The sequence below is a fragment of the Phallusia mammillata genome, chromosome 7 (assembly GCF_965637545.1).
Source record: "Phallusia mammillata chromosome 7, kaPhaMamm4.hap1.1, whole genome shotgun sequence".
NCBI lineage: Eukaryota > Metazoa > Chordata > Ascidiacea > Phlebobranchia > Ascidiidae > Phallusia > Phallusia mammillata.
In genome coordinates, this window is record NC_137258.1 from 16,708,707 (window position 1) to 16,729,092 (window position 20,386).

The following is a 20,386-nucleotide window of genomic DNA, read 5'->3' on the forward strand; positions in this document are numbered from 1 at the left end:
GTAAAAACACTCCCATATAAAAGATTCAATGTTAGGGTTAATTCTGATGAAGTTTTGCTCCTACTCGTGAACTTCACTGTCCTGTTTTTTTAATATACATACTCGAACTATTTTATTCAACATCGAATTTTTAACACAGTTGGGAGACCCAGCCACATTGCGACTTAAATGACTAACAAAACGGAACTGTTCTCCCTTTTTAAATGGAAACTTTTTCTGAGAAATGAAGACCACAAAGCTGTGCAAATGCCTTTTTATTTTTGGTATAAACTCCACCCAGAACCTACTACACCATACACAATGTTTTGATCATGCATTAATATCCTAACATTAAACACAGTTTACTGGCTAGTTTGAAGCAAACAAGTTTGCGATTTTCTTAAAAAAGCATTTAATCATACAATTCTAATTACAGAAGCCATATTTTTGTTTTAAACAAAAAAATCCATGTTTCACATTCTCTTTCACATTTTTGTTTTGTAACATTTTACTGTTTGTGTCAGTGCATTGCAAAGGCTGTTTTATTTATAAATTAAACACACATAAAATATGAGTCCTTTAGTTATATAGAGTACAAGCCTGTGACTGGCATTAAAAAGGCAAATTAGGTAATCATATTGATTTTGAAATTGTATTGTAAATGAATCAATAAACAATCATCAGTTTTTCAAAAACTTCAGAACGAAAATAAGGAATATTCATTTTTGTTACAATATTAAAATGAAAGTAAACAATTTGAAGGAAATAGGTACAGTCAAATTGGACCGGAGTGAGAAGGTTTTTACCAACAAAAATACCAAAAACACATTTGCTGAAAGATATGGCAGGTTCTTCAATTAGAATAAAAACCTCAAGTTCATGGGATATTTAGCTCCTGATGTTAATTCCACCTTAACTGAGTCTTCCTCACAACCTGTGAAAATAACCCAATAGTACCAAGAAAAAAATCTGCACTCAGCATGCATAAATAAAGCTCCCATTATATAAACTATCTTTCAAATCATTTGTGGTAAATATCATACAAGGAAAAAAATGTTTGTATTACTGTATTCGACAACCAAGTTCTCATTGGTTGGAGGAATGATTAATTTATCAATGGGTAATAACCGACACCCAGACAACATGTAATCTTTATTCTGACTGCCTGTAGAATGTGGACATTGCTACAGAAATACTAAACCTTTTCAACAAAAATAAAACGACCATGGCAACAGATTTACATATTGTATGAGCAATAAATTTTGTACATTGGATGAAAATTTAGTATAGCCATATACACTGCAAAAATACCACCGCACAATCATCAGCCCGATAACACAGGCGTGCATGCTGGATGTTATGTGAGAGTGGGCTGCACAGGAAAAAGTGTACTACAAGTCTGCAACCAACAAAATCTGTATTAGAAAATAGAAAAAATGTTTTTAAGTATTTTTGGAAATTGCACTTTTTTCAGTCATAAACATCCTGCACCCAAATTTCTTGTTGATGCTATTATCTTGTGTACACACTAAACATCACCTCATTGCAAGAAGCATCTTTTACTAGTTTATGAGATCTGTTTATAAATTCAAAATCAATATTGATGTAAAAACCTGAACTTTCTAAATTAGTAACTAAAAGTTGAGTTTTTATGAGGAACACAGTATGTACTATTTTTAGTAAGTATTCATTTTTAAGGCAAAAGTCTTTGGTTAACTGGACATTTTTAATGAAGCAAAATCCTTTTAAAAAATAGGTGTTTTTTTTCTGTTAAGTTTCTGTTATTTATGTCTGTTGTTAATGTGACACAAAAAATATGTGTGTTCTGCCATCTGATACCTACCTCACACTTATTGGTTGATTTCTTGCCCCTGATTTCAACACCATTTTCTTGCTTTTGTAATTGGCAGACAATATTGTTAAAGTTCAGGTTGAGCAATATGTTCCCAATGGTGATGGCCATGGCGTGTCAGTCAGGAAAAAAGCTTTCGCCCATCAGAACCAAATGCTTTCATCAGTGGCTGACTAGATCACTTTATTGCTGTAGACTTAAAGGGCACATGACCTGTATCATACTACAGTATTTTAGTATACTATAAAATATTTTAAAATTTTAGGAAACTATGGTATAGCAGTCACGCAGTGTAGCTGCTCTTTATACAGTCTTTCTAAAAATAAACAAAAAATACGTTGTGTGATATTAAACAGGTTACAGACGATGTTCGCGACTTTGCGCAAAACAAATTACAACTCAAAATGTTATCCGTAAAGTTTTTTGACAAAAATAGTTGGTGCTGACTACATGTCACATTATAACAAGAAGCCAGGAAACCGGTATCACCACGCGCCAAATTGAAACCAACTACCTTGACGGAAACAATCACTTGGCTGTAGTTACCGTAGTCAGGCTGCATTCCTTGGAAAAAAGTGCTTACCACTAGATGCGCAACTCGGCGAAATCGCTCAGACAGGTCACGCTCGAATGAACCAGTACACATTGGCTTATTTACAATGGCGGGCAATGGGTGAAGAGTGAAGATATTGGCAAAAAATCGCAATTTATTGCATTAAACGTCAAATAACTTTGGAATTGAAGTGATAATAAACTTGCAGGTTACGTAAGTGTCATGTATCTCGTGTATTTTATTCGTTTTTAGAAGTTTATTGTGTGTTTTTGAAAGGATCACTAACCGTTTTTGTTTGATTGATTTTGTATGTTAAATATACCATGGACAAGACTAAATTCTCGTATTTGTGATTTAGTTGTATTTCTGTGTAATAGCTAGGTTAGCCACATCGTGCCAGCCAATGGCAAAAAATCTTTGTTCAAAAATTGCAATCCTGAATTTCAAAGCAACTCTGATATGAAGAAACATTACAGCAATTTACAAAAATGTGTGCTCTCATTGCTTGACCCAACTTAGCGAGACATAATACATGCTTCATAAAGAAACGCAATATTAATTTCCTTTTAACCCACTTCTGTTGTCAAAATCAAACAGTAATTCTTTTAGAGCATTCATATGTGAAGATCACTTTGAAAAAAACGATCTGCTGATTATTGGTTGCAGAAAAAAGTTAAAAATTGGTGCTTTGCCATCCAAAAAAATTCCTAAACAGCAGTACAGGACAAAATTGGTAACATTGCCCATGAACATATAAATGTTTATTACAGCTAAAATCATTTGTTGTGGCCAAGACAAGCAGAAAGGCACCATTTGACAGAAAGGTTCTTTCATAAGTTAAACACCACAGCGTTAAAAGTGTTGAGAAAGCTTTTAAACAATTAGGTCCTCAGCTGAAAGTTAGTACACACTTCTTAAGTTAACAATTCAATTTAAACAACAAGTTGTACAACATTTAGAAAAGTCATTTTATAGGAAAGGCAAATACCTTTTGGTAGAACAATATAAAAATAAAATTGTTAAAGCATACATAAGGTACAGTTATGTTTATTATGAATTAATCTGGGTTTCTGTATGTTATGCTTTTTGTGGCAGACTTTGCATCTCAAGCAATGTTGAGGTTGAATGGGCTCCATTTTATGGATGGTGAGTTAAACCACTATCCTTGGGTATTACTCCATTGAGGAAATCAACTTTAAATGCATTTTTAAGTATAACCCCTGCTTTTAAAACAAGATAGTTTTTACCATTAGGCTTTTATTGTTTTTTGTGCATCATGACAGGGGAGTTGGATAACTTTGAACTTTGTACGGGAGTAAGCAGGAAAAAACAAGAATATTAACAAACATGTCATACAAGCATGGAACGCCCCGACAGGCACAACCATAATGCGCTCACCTCACTGCAATGTAGCCAGTAAATATGGCAACACATTTAAAACTAGATCACCTAATATTCAAACACAGTAACAGAAAAAGGGCCGGTAATGTGTAAAATGTGTGCAAAGTATGGCAAAAAATGGAACGCAACAGAGTGCAGTAAATGAAATCCAGTGCAACTAGTGAAGAAGAATTGGTAACAGTGGATGACCGAATTCATTAGGATATCTTGGTATGCAGATTCAAATGTTTCTCATTTAATTTTGGAACAGTAATGTGTCATTTCCCATCTGCAGGATTTGGTTGAAAGTCAAAAACACTCACTAATGAGTGGCAAGCCTCATTTTTTAAAAATGCAAGGTAAAAATGCTTCAAAGACCATTAATCGGAGACGGTACCACCCTGATGTGGTTCATTGGGCAATTGAGTTTTTTGCTAGAGCTTCAGCAGCATATAATCATCTCAGAACCAGTGGTGTTCCTATATTGCCATCATCACGTACTTTACAGTAGTACAGGTATAAGTTGCAATTTTACACATAATTTTTTGAACTGACATATCATCACACAATCCTTAAAAGCACTGTATGGTAGATTGTTAAAAATATTGGCTCTGGTGCATGTGGTATCAACCAATTGGCAGTCAATGCTCTGTGGATGCAAAGTTAGTTAACAGCAGCAATTTATGCACTTTTTCATGTTTTTTTAATTTATTATTCTCATGTAGTCAAGAAAATTGGTATTCTAGGAAGGCCACTTAGTTGGATTTATTGACTACGGGGCCAGAAATGCAGACACCATAATGGCAACCCATGTATGTAGCAATGTGGTACACATACTGCAAATTGTCCAATTCAGCGAATTCAAAGTCCAAACTTGCTACATAAATAAGGTTAATAGCCATTTTTTATGATATTATTAAGAAAATTCCAAAAACTAAAACATTTTTATCAAATTAAACGTCGCAGCTCAAAAAACTATCGACAAGACGACAAAATATGTGTATGTTCTTACCAATGCACACGAAATGTGTACTTGTTCACTCGAACGTGCAACGTCTGAAGGAAGGCAAAACCAATATATTCGCGTTCGTGGTAATTAAATTAGATTTGTTAAAATAAAAATGTTTAAAAAATACATCAACCAAACATAACTACACATTAAAAGTTACATCTTGTTCTATGTAGTAATTCACCCGAGAGATTTTTTTAAATATTTAACCGGCAGACGAGTTGCGCATCTAGTGAATTAAGTTATCTATGATTTAAGCGCACGAAGGCAGTCAACCAAGCATGACGCAGAAATTAAAGTTTATACCAGGAAGCAATTATACAGTATGGATCGGGTTTAAGTTAAACCAGATGTAGCGCGCTTGTTTAGCGCAAAAATCGCTTTGTCGCCGCCATCGCAATGAGCCGGTTAATCGCATTCATCGCAGTCGCGTCCATCGCATCGTGTGTGCATCGGCCTTAAGAACTAAAAATTTTCATTCAATTTGGTCAATCAACTTCGCGTTTGAGCTCTCCAGTTGGTAAAAAATCAGATAATTTATGTGCCAATTTCTTATGCCCGCTGCATCACGTAGGACAAGGTAGACTTTGGCAAAGTGCTTTGGACTTTGAGTCACACAGCAAATACTACGGGGAAACACCGCTACGGTAACCGGTGAGTTTGCGATGCTTCGTCTGGATCGCTGTCGACTCGACGTGTTTTTTTAAAAACAACAAAACAATTTTTTCATGGTTTAACAATAGTATACTATAGTGTGACTGTGTGTGTTTTATTTTTCGTATTGTTTGTTTGTCGTTTACATGAGGCAGACGTAATTCGTTCCACCAGACAATGAAGTGTTTCAACTTGTCACATTGAATAGTTTGCTGTCGTATTGATTCATGCAATTGTTTGTAAGTAACGCAATCTGCTGAGTTTATTACAGAAAACGCATACTGAAAATCATCCAGTTTCTAATCACAATCACATTACATTTGTGTCAGAAAACAGTGGCCAATTTATTTAATGTGAAAATAGTGATATTATATTTCAATATGGATGTAGATGATTGTTACACAAAAGTTGTAGGTGAATTGGGAAGATACCAGTTGACTATTTTCTGCATATTGAACATTTTTAACGTAAGTAACAAATTGTTAAAAAAGCAATTCATCCCTTATGTACCAACATGGTTTATGTAGTTAGTATCTTGCATTTACATATTCAACACATCAACAAGAACTGTTTGTTATATAAGCTATTGCTGCTATATAAGCTAAGAACTGTTTGTTGTTGGCAAATAACAAAACTTTGTCAACCCATGAAAGGGTAAATTTTATGGGTCGAGAATGGGCATCAAACAATCAATCTTTCATTTGTCAATTTGCTGCAAAAATCCTTTTTCATGCTGCTGTAGTTTGGCCCAGTTATCAAAAAGTGACTTTTAATGGTACATACTTTGTCATAATAATTTAGGTTATTATCTTCAAATATTTAACTTTGTGTCTTAACCAGCAATACCTGATTGAGACTGCCAGTATAATTGATTCATTTAATTTTAAGTTATTGTTTCAAGCATTAACAAATGATTTCTTGCAAAATACATGTTCTACTTTTGTAGCTGCTGTCAATTATAAGCAATGCCTTGGTAGGCAAAACCCTTAAATGATAAAATTCAACCAATTGTTATTTTTTGCAGGTTGTTTTGGTGCCAATAAATTTGCTTGTCTATTTTGTCGGAGCTGACCCAACAAAGCTTGCAGAAGTTAATTTTAGAGTTCACAATGACAGCTCAATAATTCATGAGGTTAATACAATTTTGAATTTTAAAGTTATATACAATGACTGTGTCTTGCCTTTTTTTGAATTTTGACTTTGCATTTGCTCTATTATGCATTTAAAATTCCAAAAGTAATGCCTTTAGCAATGTATAGACTTGTTTAAATAAAAAAATCTACAAACAGACATTAAATCTGTATAAACCCTTGTTTCTCAAACATGGCTTACTGATGGTCACTGAGTGGTGAAAAAAATGGTGAAAATACTAGAATTTTTCATTTTCATTTTAGAATTGTTTGACTTTAAAATTGTATGAATTAATATTTTTGATTTTGATTTTTTTTGCAGTGGGACCTTTTTGATGAAAAGTGGATAAGTGACCTGATTCAATCACTTTTTTGTGGAGGATTTCTTGTCGGTGTGATCACATTTGGTCAATTGTCTGACAGATATGGAAGAAGAAAAATTTTAATACTTGGTAATCTTAGCAACAAGTTTTGGTTACTTTTTTGTTTGTTACTGTAGTGCCTATCAATATTCAAACAAATACCTGTTTCAGTAAAAGATCATCTCAATATCCTAAACGGCCAATAGCGTAATATTGTTCTAAAAAAATGTGACTACAAGTCAAGCTTACCATGTTATGGACCGGATGCTGCCGATGCCAAGGTTAATTTAAGCATTGCTGTATTGTTGTGCAGGTTTATATCTTCTTTTCCCTGCATCACTTATTACATGCTTTTCAACTAGTTGGGAAATGTTTGCTGCATGTAGGTTTGTCTCTGGTTTTTTGTATGGTGGATCAGGTCTTGTTCTCTATGTTTATCTACAGGAACTGGTTGGAAGGTCTTGGTGGGCAATAACAGGTAGAAACCAATGCAACTGTGAGAATGTACTCTACACTATGCTGATTGATAATATGTCATTATGATCATCAAAAAAATGATTAAAATAACATGTTTTTTTGCAGGCACAATCACTAATACCCTTTTTTCATTTGGGATTGCATATATGGTGCTGATAGCTTACTTTGTTACACCTTGGAGACAATTGGTGGCTATTTTGTCTGTTTTACAAGTAATTCCATTGTTGAGTTTATGGTGAGAACATAAACCATCATATTAAGTTAACTGCCTCAGGGGATAACAACATCGAAAATGTTCCTATGGAAGGAAATCAATTTTAAAACCAATTTAATACAAAACATATGTCAGTAAATAAATCTCTACAAGTAGTTGTTTAAGGTTAAGGGTCTAAAGCGAAAATATACATTAGGTTTTGCAACCTAATGCACTGCTATTTTAGTTTAACACTAACTGGGCCGTTATAGATTAAGCTATAACAATAAGTTTTTACTGCTACATTATATCAATAGCGCCCTTCGTTGTTTGTTCTTTGTTACAATATCTGCTTAATATGATTAAAACAAATTTTTCTGGTGATTTAGGTTTATACCAGAGTCTCCACGGTGGCTTTATTCTCATGGCAGATTGGTAGAAGCTGAAGAGGTTCTTGTTAAAATTGCGAGGAAAAATGGCGTGCAAGACCCTGGTAAAAATGACAAATATAATTTTACTTGATAAACTAAACTGAATCTTCTTTACATTAATTTTTTATTTGTATGTTCTATTTTAATAATAGAAGTTTTTTATTGATTTAATCAGATATTATGTGAGCTTACTTGTCATGCCAACTGATTGTTGTTTTATATTTACAGTTATTGCACTTGTAAAAAAGCCAGTTGAAAAATCAAAATCCAACCACACACTTATTGACCTTTTGCGGAATCGCATTACTTTGAAAAGGGTTATTATCATGTCATTTATTTGGTAAGATTTTAAAAAAATTCATTCTTGTATGGTTTTAATGTTATGTATACTTTTAGTTTTAATTGTGGACATCTTAAAGTAGCTTTTTCCAACATTTGTAAATTATTTTTGTTTACGCAAGTAAAAGACAAATTAATTTGCATCTTGAATGCATTGGGTGATAAGGTTTTTGAGATCAAATAAGAGCAATGGAGTTTTACCATCATCATGCACATCCTCATTTTTTCTATGAGTCCTTAACATGTGATCTTGTTGCACCCTTCGAAGCACTTTTGCGGCCTAATTGGAAATCTCTCATGTCACACTTGTTTGCGAAAGCCAAGCACTGACCAAAAAACAACACTAGCATTATGTTTATTATCTGTCGAGTCACATAAATTTTAAACATATAAACACAAAACTGGAAATGTTCTTGTTAGTTTCAAGTCAAGTTTCGATTGACTTGTGTAACTCAAAAGTTAAGCTGCTAAGATGTGGTGTCAAATTTTTTTTTTTTTTTTGTAACCCTATTTACTCACATCACACTTTGCAATCAATGTTAAAGTATGTTTTTTGCTGTAAGTAGTTGCAAACTAAATTCTGTACATTTGCTAACTACAAGGTGCTAAGTTCAACAAGAATTGGTAGCGATCATATAGAATCATTCTTTCATGTTTCATTGTAATTGTTAAGCATTTAAAAATGTCACTGCAAATTTGCTAATCTCTAGTCCTAATGGAAGCAATATTTTGTAGTTGTTTTAGTTGGTATTTGAAAGAAAAACAGAATTAATCACATTAATCATTGTTTGTTGCATTGTTTTGTAATATAAAATATTTGAAGGTTTGTATCGAGCTTGGTATATTATTCCCTTACATTGGCTGCTGGAGATCTGGGAAGTAATCTTTACCTGAACGAGCTTTTATCAGGTTTAGTTGAGTTGCCTCCACAAATTTGGTGTTTGTTTCTACTAAATCGTAAATGGTATGTCGTTTTTATTTCAATTTTTTAGATGATTTAAATTTAATGCAAAGATTAAATAGATGCAATATTACCAGGGTAAATAATTTATAAAACAAACAAAAGAAATAATTGAAAAGAAATAAATAGTCATTACACTATGTGAGCCTAAACCCCCAAACTGGATTGTTGCAGTAAAATGTTTATTTACAGTATCAATTAACTTCCTGTTTAGATTTTTGTGAATTTTACTGGTAAACTGACTTCCTTAAATGGCTGCTTCCTAGTTAAGAGTTTTGTATACCCTTCTTCTACAGGGCTGGCAGAAACAGATTATTATACAGCTCATACTTCATAAGTGGCCTGGCTTGTTTAGGTCTGCTTGGTTTTAAACATACAGGTAATTTTACGATATTTTTATTTTTTAAGAGTTATAGGCATATTGCATGATACACAGAATCTGTTTGACCCAAAAAAGTATAGCATATTACACAAATGTGTTGTTTTCTGTTGCTTTATGTTTGTTTATTATTTAAAATGGAAATATGTTGAGAAAACAATATTTTTTATATAAAGCATGTAGCCGTTAAATAATGCTAGACTAGACAGTGCATATTGTTTCAACTCCAATGGTCAAATTAGTTAGCTGTTCACAAGGCATTGACTGTATGATTTTATAGCCTTCAGAGAAATGAAATATACTGGTGGCACCGTTCTATGAAAGGACTAAACTAAAATTATATTAAAAGTAACCGAAGCTTAGGTACACTATGCACGGTTTTAAATAATCTGAGCAAAAAGATCAGACATGTTTTAAGTAGTCATGTTTTATACACAAATACTGGCTCTGATTTTTTTTGCTCAGATTAACCAAATGCAGTGTTATTAGTCCAATTTTACATAATATGTTTATGATTTTTGGAAAGTTACACTATTATTGACACAGTTGCTTAAATGTAGTTTGTTGCTACATCAGTGGTCAAATTTATACACCACATTATTGTTAGGCCAGAAAAAAATGTTGATGCCTGCAGCGCTAAAAGCTTATGCCCCTTCAAACTTGCCAGTGTTCAAAATTTCAAATTTTGCTTGATAGATAAATCAGTTGGAAAGACAATCTTAGGACTTACTGGCAAAATGATGATTTCATCAAGTTTTAATACACTTTATGTGTATACTCCTGAACTGTTTCCCACTTCAGTGAGGAATGTTGGCCTTGGTACCGCGTCAATGTGTGCAAGAATTGGAAGCATCCTTGCATCATTTGCCAAGTCTGCTGTAAGTAACCTTCAAGTAGCCTTAAGCTACACATTATTTTACATTCAAAATAAGAATAATTTTATATGGTGATCGTCGTCAATAAAGATGCCTACTACTTGCGGGAAAGATCCTGTACCAAACACTAAATAACATTCAAAATAAAGTTTTTTAGTTTTAACAGAAATTGAAATAAAACTTTGTCAATTTTTTTAAGAGTTTTGGATTGCTTAGACTTCTTTTTATAACGTTAAGGTTTATGTCTAATTTTGGCTAATGAGTTCCAATATAACTTTTGCTTACTGTGTTTATATATGCATAAAATAAACTATGTCAACTATTGCAATCTAGTTTCTTGTAGTTTGATTGAATAAAACTGGTAAAAAAGTGTTTCTTTGCTACTTCTTTTATCTGAAAAACATTTTGTTGTTTTTTCACATAAAAAGTAAATGTTCTATTTTTACGCATATACCAATATTGTGCTTGCTTAAACATTTTCCTAGATTGAATACAATGCCATTGCTTCTTACTGTGTGTTTGGGGCTTTGGGTGTGTTTGCTGGAGTTCTCACCCTGCTTTTACCTGAAACTGTGGGCAAGAAGCCTCCAGACTCATTTGAAGATCTGGAAGTAAAACACTCAGTACCCAACTATTCAATTCTCAATCAAAATCCCTCTTCTGCAAACTCTTTAGATCAGGTTGGCAAAACTACTGTAGTAGTCAGTTAGACTGTATTATATTGAAGTAAGCAAAATTATTGTACTACCCAACATTGCTCTGTAAAGGTTTTGTAAAAAAGGTGTACTAACTGATCTATCAAATATCTGGATTTGATTAGGCAGACATCTGAAAAGATATTTTTTCATTTGCTTTTAGACCAGTGACTTGCATGACTGCACAAAGCTTGTTTGCAAACCTACATTGGGCATTAATTTTGCTGAAACATTTGCTCTATATATGTAGGATGTATTCAATTTTTTTTTTTAAATTTATACTTTGGTTTTAGGAGATGCTACTGAGCTGTGAAGAAAATGAAAATGAAGAAGAAGATGTAATGCTTTAAAACTTGAATTTGCCTTTTTTGTGCCCAAAACATTGCACGATTTTTAATGCACTTTTAACAGTATAAGGTTGTTTATCATGTATTTTTGCATTTATTAGTTTGTACGGAATGGGGTTCAGACTATTGTAAAAACTCATTTGATGCAATAAGTTTATTGCTTTATAAAGTCTCAAAACAAATACGGGCCAATGCCTGTGTGTGAATTTTTTGACAAGCAGTGTTATCATCTACTAAAACCACATCTGTGTCAGACCTGACTAATATATTACATGCAATGCATTGAAATAACAGCACTCGTCGAAATTTGTTTACACACAAGTATCGGGTTGTATTTTATTTGCTATTGTTTGTTTTCAGGGCATTTACATTTATGTATAGGTTTTTGTGACAAAAGTGGGTACTCATGTTTTTTTATTCTTTGTAGTTTTTAAAGTTATACCTTAATCAACTTGCCAGCTATTGCAGTTTTGCACTTTAAAATCGGTTTGGTAATTGGACTCATTGCGGTACTCATCCAATTATGCTTTCTATTCAAGTGTATAAAAAAGTAGGTTTGACTTCACCATGGTTGTCGCCCAAGTTATTTTTACTGAGCACAAATTTTAAAAAGTGGATAATGCGTTACAAATGAAGGGACTTTTGTCAACGGAACAAACTTATTTAAAAATATCTATATTGTACAAAATATACAAAGACATTTTACCTGTATATGTTGATTTTCAAACACAAGGGGTGTTTGGACCAATTGCCTAAAATTATGTATTTGTAGTGCTGGTAGAGTTATTAACCAAGACATTGTTGCTAGTTTTTCTGTAAACATGTTCATTTATGTGTACTCAAGGGACCTTTGTTTACCATTATGTAGAATGTGTCTTGACTACTACAGCTTTTTCGCTCATATTGTACTGCCACAAGTTTATGTCTACAAACTGTCTGTTAAAACGATTTAATAGAAAATGCAACTTCCGTTTTGAAGTGTTCATTTCTCCTTAATACTCATTTGTGAAGTTTTTCATACAAATTATTTCAAACTAGTAGCAACAGTACACTTGTTTGACTTTTACAATTAAAGTGTGCAATATTTACATTTGTAAAACCTTTCAGTGATCAATGTTTTAAAACGAGCTTGTGCCTTCTGTACCATTTACATCTTACATAACCTATTGCAGTGTTGTATCATTTCCAATACTTACTGCTTGGTTTGTCTTTTCTACTTTGTTGTGCTCAAAATATTTCTTGTTTTTTATGTTAGAAAAATCTTTGGGGAATTGCATTTTTTCACAAAAATGTAAGACAAGTAAATCTGCCCTTTTATGTATCTTGTCTCAATAATAGTGATGCAATCCATTTTTAGTCACTAAACAGAAAGGGTATGTAGCTGTGTGGTGGTGGATGTTAACACCATAGTAATACTTTCCCATTTTCCAAGTGTCACTAAATAATAGTTTGTAGCAAATGTTTTTAAAGTGTTTTTGTTGTGCCTTTCAGATTTAGCATAGAATCATGTGCTTAGTTATTTGGTACATGTAATATATTTTGATTGTTTTTTTCTTGGATTTCCTTACAATGGATATTGATGACTGCTTTTCCAAAGTGGTTGGAACTTTTGGTAAATACCAACTTTTGACATATGCAATTCTAAGCATATATCAGGTAAACATGTTCAATTTCCTGAACAGTTAATTCCACTAGTGTCAAGTTTTTAGAATTTTTTTCATTTTGAACTGTAATGAATTTCTGCAAGTTAATGCATGGTTTTAGCTGGAACCATCTTACATAAGGTATAACAGATAGTGGTTGTGTTTACTGTAGCATGGTACATTAATACAGTGTCTACAGCTGAGCCCTTAAACCTTTTTCGTCTTGTTTACCCCTTCATCCTGCTTGAAGATAAAAATTACAACCACCTTTTTTTGTTCAGAAAAAAGAAATAAAAAAAAGATTTGAATCCAGAAAAAGTGTTGCAAAAACAAATTTACTTTATCATTTGAACTTTTATATCTTTGTTGTAGATAATCCTTACATTTCATTCCATGCTGGTTATATTCATTGGACTCAAGCCACAGAATTTAAAATCGGTTAACTCCCGTGTCAGTGATGACTGTTCCATGTTGACGGAGGTAACAAATTTTTTAGCATGTTTTTAAAGGTATTTTTTTGTCTTTTTTATGTTTATTTTTGAATTTACAGATTGCCCTTACAATGTATTTTTTTTGTAAAACTACATGCTGAATCATGTTTTAGAATTTTACTTTTAACAATTGTTTGGTTCAAAAATTTAGTGGAATTTACTTGACTATCAGTGGGCGAGTGATCTTATACAATCCCTCTACTTTTGTGGCAGTCTCATCGGTGTGGTTTCTTTCGGACAGCTTTCTGATCGATATGGCAGAAGACCAGTATTGCAAATAGGTATGTTAACAAGTGACACAAATGTAAATAACCAAAACTTGTCTTCTTTTATTTTTTATGGTGCAAAGAACCATTGCTCTGCATAACAGTGCATTTTTAGTTTATACATACACAATCACAGCCTGACATGTAATAAAAATCTTGCCAAACCCCAAAAATTCCTTCACACACCCACTTAATATAAAGTTTTTGCTTAAAGATTTCAAAAGCATGTTTCTGACACTCAATCATGTCATTGGACGTGGTTGTCTGCTCCTAGATTAAAGTTATAAAAGATAATTCATCAACTTCGAATTTTTGCTCATGGTACATTTATCCTGAATATGGTGTTTTATCACATAAATAACATTGTCAGGCATTCTAACAAAGAGATTATAAATGTGAAAAAAGTACACCATTGAATATTTAGGCCATGGTTTATGAGTAAAGGAATTTTCACTATCCTTCTGTAACTACCATACAACCCACTAGAAGCAATGTAGTGGATCATTTATGTAAAATATAGTGCTCAACAGTTTTTCCTGAATATTTTGGTAGCAAGTTGCATGGTGACAAGATGCGTTTTTTCGACAGGTTTTAGTTTACTCTTGGCGGCATGTTTCTTCACTGCTTTTGCGCCATCATGGAAATATTTTGCGCTTGGACGATTTCTAACTGGTTTCTTTCAAGGTGGTGCAGCATTAGTAAATTATGTGTACCTTCAGGAGATTGTTGGTCGGTCATGGTGGGCAATTACAGGTAATTATGGGTCCCCTTCCCTGAAGGGGACACATATTGATTTTACTCGAATTGTTTTTGTTTTTTTTCTTTTGTTTTCTTCCTTTTTTTTTTCTTCCCAAAGTTTGTCCGACTCGTTTTTCCATCAAATCCTTGATGGATTTGGCTGAAATTTACACAGATGGTAGATATAGTTATGTAGATGTGCATCCCACTTTGTTTTTGTTGATAACCCCAGTATTTACCCTGCTAGCCCCCTAAAATGGGTATTTTTTCCCCGAAGTTTGTCCGACTCGTTTTTCCATCAAATGTTTGATGGATTTGGCTGAAATTTACACAGATGGTAGATATAGTTATGTAGATGTGCATCCCACTTTGTTTTTGTTGATAACCCTAGTATTTACCCCGCTAGCCCCCTAAAAAGGGTGTTTTACCCAAAGTTTGTCCGACTCGTTTTTCCATCAAATGTTTGATGGATTTGGCTGGAATTTACACAGATGGTAGATATATTCATGTAGATGTGCATCCCACTTTGCTTTTGTTGATAACCCCAGTATTTACCTCGCTAGCCCCCTAAAATGGGTGAGTTTTTAAACAGTGTCAGAATTGGTTGAAATTTGGATTTCTTGTATAGTATGCCATTTATAGGTGTCGATTGTTGTGTTCAACCCTGTAGTCCTAACATTTACCCCACAAGCCCCTAACATGTAAAACGTATTTGTATGTTACTGGGCACCACAAACGAAAGATTTCTTTGGCGCAATAGTGTTACAAGGGCAAGCAGTTGTATGTTGCTCGTTGGTGGGTTGCTTGGTGGTCGTTTTTGCGCCATGGCAGTTAGGGGCTTGTTAACAGCCCTATGACGTCAGAAACATTAACAGTTGTTGCTCAAAACACCTCTAGTGGTCGAAATTTTGAACATTGGCGGATTGGGCTGAAATTTTGCAGTACTATTGATTGAGTCATTGTGGTTTTTATATATTTTTTAGTTTGTGTGTCGAACCCAATTAGTTACCCTACTAGCCCCCTAAAATGGGTCAGTTTTTTAAAACGTTAAATAGGACATACTTCAAACAATATCTGGGGTGAATCTAATTTTATAGTTTGTATTATACATAGTATTATTATTTAAGCCCAGTGCTGATCACTGTGTTTTACCTTACAACACCCGACTTTCTCATGGTTATCTCTTGAATTGCATTATTTTCAACTTTGCATATGTGGGGACCCATGAGTTTTTGCCTGCAGAAACGACTAAAGTTATAAAAGACGATGACTAATATGGGACCCAATACAAAATAAGCATAGGAAATATATTAATGTTTTAAAATAGGTTATAGTGTATATGCAAGGGCAATTAATGCTAAGCCACCCTTCTAGTTTGTGCTGTTATTTCAACTCAACTCTATTATGCATTAATCATATTTTCAACTGTGTGGTTTTTGCAGCTGCTTTCTTGATCAAGTTTAGTTAAATGTGTTACGAATTTGACAATGATTTCAATGGAAAAGTAAATTTAGTGTTTGCTTTTAAAACATCACCATTCAGTACACTGAAAATGCAAGCAATATTTGCAACATTTTCAAAACAGTCTTTTGTTTAAATTTGTGTAACATTTGAAATGTGATACCATTTACCATATTGGGAATGAAATGTTAAATTAGTTGTGTAGTAAATATGTATACAAATTAAACGGAAACACCTTTTACTTTTGAGTTAAACATCACTTTCCATTTTACAGGTACGATTTGTAACATTCAGTTTTCCATTGGCCTAGCATTACTTGCCATCTTTGCCTACTTCATTCCAAGTTGGAGAAATTTAGCAATTAGTGTGACACTTCCACAGCTTATTCCTTTGTTCTATGCTTGGTGAGTAATATAAATAATCCAATTAGCAACTGTACTAAATGGAGCATTCAAAGTCACTATTTGTTACTCTGCCTCAAGCCTTTAAGGGTCACACAAAATTCAATTCAAAAGCTACACAATTTTCTTGGCTTTGACCTTTACAAAGGGCCTAATAATCAACATAACCAATACATTGCACTTGGGTGGTCAAACAAGTCTGGTTCAACCTTACCACTTCTGGTACTTGCACTTTCATTTTTATGTTGGTTAAAGAAAAATCATTTTTTTAAAAAGAAAACGTGATGACATTATGTACATACCATTTTTTGTTTCTCAGTTTTTTTCTGATGTTTTAACAATATCCACTGTTTGTTGTTGCTGCAGGACAATACCTGAGTCTCCTCGTTGGTTGTACTCAAAAGGAAGAGTGAAAGAAGCAGAGTTAACTTTACTTTATATAGCAAAAAGAAATGGAGTCAAAATACCTCACGAGACTACAACTAACCTCATTTCATCTGATGACGACTCAAGTATTCCTGCAAGTATGGGTTCCTTTTTTTAGTTTTAGGTTTTTACCAATGTTGGCCTTTATTGTATAGTCTGAATTTTTTCTATTTCTACATTTGGTGACTATTTTTTTTTCTTGTGTGCCTATTTTTGTCAAGGACAGTACATTAATTTAATTTTTACAAATATTTTGCAGGAATAAAGCTTGCTAGTAAAACGGCAACTTCAAATGACAAGTCACCTGTTGTTAACAAAAGTGCAATTGACCTGTTTCGACATCCAGTGACTGCACAAAGAACTGTCATCATGTTATGTATATGGTGGGTGAGGCTGTGTCAGTTATTCTCAAACATTTGCTCACCATTCAAACGTTTTGCGCAGCATCTCTGATATGCAATTGTAATCAAACTTTTTGTCCAAGGTTAAACAACTGGAAGATCTTTGCAAGCCACAGATTTGAGACTAAATCATAGAATGCACTAAACTTATCAAAAATGATTTTTATTTGACATTCCTAAAAATATAAACACACAAGATTGCTTTGAGTAAATCAAACAACTTGCTTTCACAACAAAATAAACTGTGAAAAAAATGAATTAAGAAGCAATGTTTTACATTTTTCTTGCTCTTAAATTTTTTTTAATACAGTTAACGCCAAATCAAAGTACATTTTTCAGGTTTGTAAATGGTCTTGTTTATTTTGCCATGTCACTCGCAGCTGGCGATATTGGAAGCAACATATATGTAAGCGTTGCACTTTCTGGGTTGATTGAAATTCCTTCCACTTTTGTATGTACGGCATTACTGGAAAAAAGAGGGTTGGTTTAGTTAGCACAATATTGTAAGAAACAAATTCCCAGTAGAATTAGGCTTGTGTTTTATTAAAGGTTCGGCCGAAAAGGAACTACTGCTGTGTTTATGATTGTTACTTCAGTTGCTTGTTTCTCTGTTGTCCAAGCGTCAAGTAAGTTTTTTATTTGTAACAGTCATGTTTCTATGTGACTTGTTTATTTTATGTTTCTCTGTGATAATGTCCCTACTTTTTAACTTGATAGTATTTGTTAATTTCCCCCTGTTTTTCCAGACACCCTTTCCACTCTCGTTTTGGGTTTAACAGGAAAAATGATGATCGCAGCAAGTATTAATGCAATTTCTGTGTACACTCCTGAGCTCTTTCCAACTTCAGTTAGAAATGTTGCACTTGGTTCATGCTCAATGGCAGCAAGGGTTGGAGGAATCCTGGCTTCCATGCTAAAATCAGTGGTCAGTTAAAGCAGATTAATACTATCCCCCTTTTTGCACACTTATGATAAAATATACCCACTGCCTTACCAAAACAGTTTTTCAGTATTTTTGTTGTCACCTTTCAGCACAAACTTTATGAATAGATAAAACCCTTGTAACCTACAGTGTACCAGTACAAAAAGATTTATGTATTGTTTTAAACACTATATGAGGGTCATAATTTTCATGAAGAATATAATGGCCCTAATAGACATCAAAGGCAATATTTTGACAAATACCTGTTCTATTATCAGTGATTAGATTTGGCTGCATCAGTTTCACTCAATTGTATCAACTGGTCACAAAATAATTGTACCTTTGTTTCACTAGACCAGGGGTCGCCAACCCGCGGCTCTTTGATCCCTCTGATGCGGCTCAGTTTTTGAATTTACCAAATGTTGTACATTTGAATAAAAATTATGTGACGATTATGCCGAACACAAAAGTCGAACACGAAAATTGAAGTGCAGTAGCATGACTGTACTCGCTTGTTGTAGTTACCTGCAAGCACATCTCTATACCATCAAACGTTAAGTCTGAAAGAGGCAAACTGGCGGCGCGCAGGTTAATACGCAATATGAGACAATTCTGTTTTTGTTTGCAGTGTGTGTGCGCGCGTAACAATAGCTGTTTGTTAATTGTTATGTAACAAACGCGTTAACAAAGGAATACAAATCTGCAAAAACAGAATATGCAACGCTACGTAAAGTTGTTTTCTCTGATGACGAGACTAGTATACCAGTGTGTCTAATATGCATTGAAACACTAGCTAACAACAAAAAGTCGAATGTCATAAGACTAAAAACGTTTTGCATTTTATTTTAAATTTTAAAACGACTTTGTGGCTCCCAGTGTTTTTTTACTACGTGAAACTGGTCCGAGTGGCTCTTTGAGTAGTAAAGGTTGGCAACCCCTGCACTAGACAATACTTGGATATAAAAACCCAAAAAGCACACATACGAATAATTCTTGTATAATATGTTTTGGTTTTTACTACTTTAAATTTTTATTTGGCAACAATCAAAGGTTGATGTAAATCGGGCACTTGGATATTCATTGTTTGGAATATCAAGTCTTGCTGGTGGTTTACTTTCACTTCAACTTGTGGAAACACTTGGTTCCAAACCTCCAGATTCATTTGAAGATCTTGATCATCCTGATGAACAAAGCCCTGAATTTTCTAAATAACAAAAAACTGTTTAATCTTGCAAAGGTTTCCTTTAGCCCTATTTTCATTTAACAAGTGCGACCTTTTTTATCAAGTTTAAATTTATAAAATTACTGTTATTATCTATGCCATATTGCTTTTTTTTAATTTTATTTTTGTGTTTTGTTCTCAATTGGCTCAAATGTCAAATCCATTTGTTTTAACATGTTACACTGCCCATAGCACTAGAATTCACATGAAGATATTGATCATCTGTGTCAACAAGGCACTGATTGAAACCACTAAAAGAAAACTATGTTCTGGCGCTATCACAAAAACTTGCCATATTTTGTAGTAAATTGGTGATATTTGATGCCAAGAGATTTAGGGTAGTCAGTAAAACGTGGGATCAAAACATACATTTAGTTGAAACAAATTATTTCAAGTTTACAGTAAATAATTATTTACCTGAACGGATGTTAATTTTAAAATGTGAATGTAATAAATATGTTTATGCTGTTTTTGGATGAAACAATTGTGAAGCAGTTTTACTTTCCACTGGTATTGTTTTTACTTTGAACTGACAACTGACTTTTCACCACTAGGCCACAAACTTTTATACTGATAGCTTTTATTACTGCAGCCCAAAAATATATTTCAGTCATACCTGGGTTGCACTGGGAAAGTCAGTTTCTGCTTTGCTGAGTTTTTAGCTTTTCCATTTAACAGGTAGAACTAAAACTTCTTCACTCTTGTTCTCATTGATAGAAGTTAGGTTTTCACTTAAAGTGCAATCAATTACAACATTACCACTGTGTGAAAGCCTGAACTTTATTGTTTTACCTTACAG

At 33.5% G+C, this 20,386-nt stretch overlaps 2 protein-coding genes and 2 long non-coding RNA genes across 6 annotated transcripts; 3 read left to right on the forward strand and 1 right to left on the reverse strand.

Moving 5' to 3' along the window:
• Nucleotides 1-238: 238 nt before the first annotated feature.
• On the reverse strand, nucleotides 239-2,646 carry LOC145239373 (uncharacterized). Its single transcript, XR_013862294.1, has 2 exons — nucleotides 1,823-2,646; nucleotides 239-1,378 (listed from the first exon to the last, which is right to left on the reverse strand). It is a non-coding gene; the product is annotated as an uncharacterized LOC145239373 (long non-coding RNA).
• A 714-nt stretch (nucleotides 2,647-3,360) lies between these two features.
• Nucleotides 3,361-4,355, forward strand: LOC145239374 (uncharacterized). 2 transcript variants are annotated; one of them, XR_013862295.1, is made up of 3 exons: nucleotides 3,361-3,419; nucleotides 3,480-3,595; nucleotides 3,668-4,355. It is a non-coding gene; the product is annotated as an uncharacterized LOC145239374 (long non-coding RNA). The 2 variants fall into 2 exon arrangements; XR_013862296.1 differs by having other exon boundaries at nucleotides 3,480-3,530.
• A 1,359-nt stretch (nucleotides 4,356-5,714) lies between these two features.
• On the forward strand, nucleotides 5,715-13,108 carry LOC145238819 (solute carrier family 22 member 15-like). Of its 2 annotated transcripts, none has more exons than XM_080102089.1 (12): nucleotides 5,715-5,894; nucleotides 6,452-6,559; nucleotides 6,880-7,009; nucleotides 7,233-7,397; nucleotides 7,502-7,631; nucleotides 7,979-8,082; nucleotides 8,249-8,360; nucleotides 9,183-9,323; nucleotides 9,617-9,699; nucleotides 10,396-10,577; nucleotides 11,060-11,254; nucleotides 11,563-13,108. In XM_080102089.1, exons 1-12 carry the CDS (start codon nucleotides 5,808-5,810, stop codon nucleotides 11,617-11,619), a joined length of 1,494 nt encoding a protein of 497 aa, XP_079958215.1. In that variant the 5' UTR covers nucleotides 5,715-5,807; the 3' UTR covers nucleotides 11,620-13,108. The 2 variants fall into 2 exon arrangements, with proteins under 2 accessions (XP_079958215.1, XP_079958216.1); XM_080102090.1 differs by lacking the exon at nucleotides 5,715-5,894 and adding an exon at nucleotides 6,121-6,202.
• Nucleotides 13,109-13,182: 74 nt separating this feature from the next.
• On the forward strand, nucleotides 13,183-20,385 carry LOC145238820 (solute carrier family 22 member 15-like). The gene is made up of 11 exons (XM_080102091.1): nucleotides 13,183-13,272; nucleotides 13,632-13,739; nucleotides 13,902-14,031; nucleotides 14,605-14,769; nucleotides 16,490-16,619; nucleotides 16,983-17,140; nucleotides 17,302-17,425; nucleotides 17,783-17,923; nucleotides 17,993-18,069; nucleotides 18,190-18,368; nucleotides 19,416-20,385. The coding sequence occupies exons 1-11, from the start codon at nucleotides 13,186-13,188 to the stop codon at nucleotides 19,575-19,577; spliced, it is 1,461 nt and encodes a 486-aa protein (XP_079958217.1). The 5' UTR covers nucleotides 13,183-13,185; the 3' UTR covers nucleotides 19,578-20,385.
• Nucleotide 20,386: the final 1 nt, after the last annotated feature.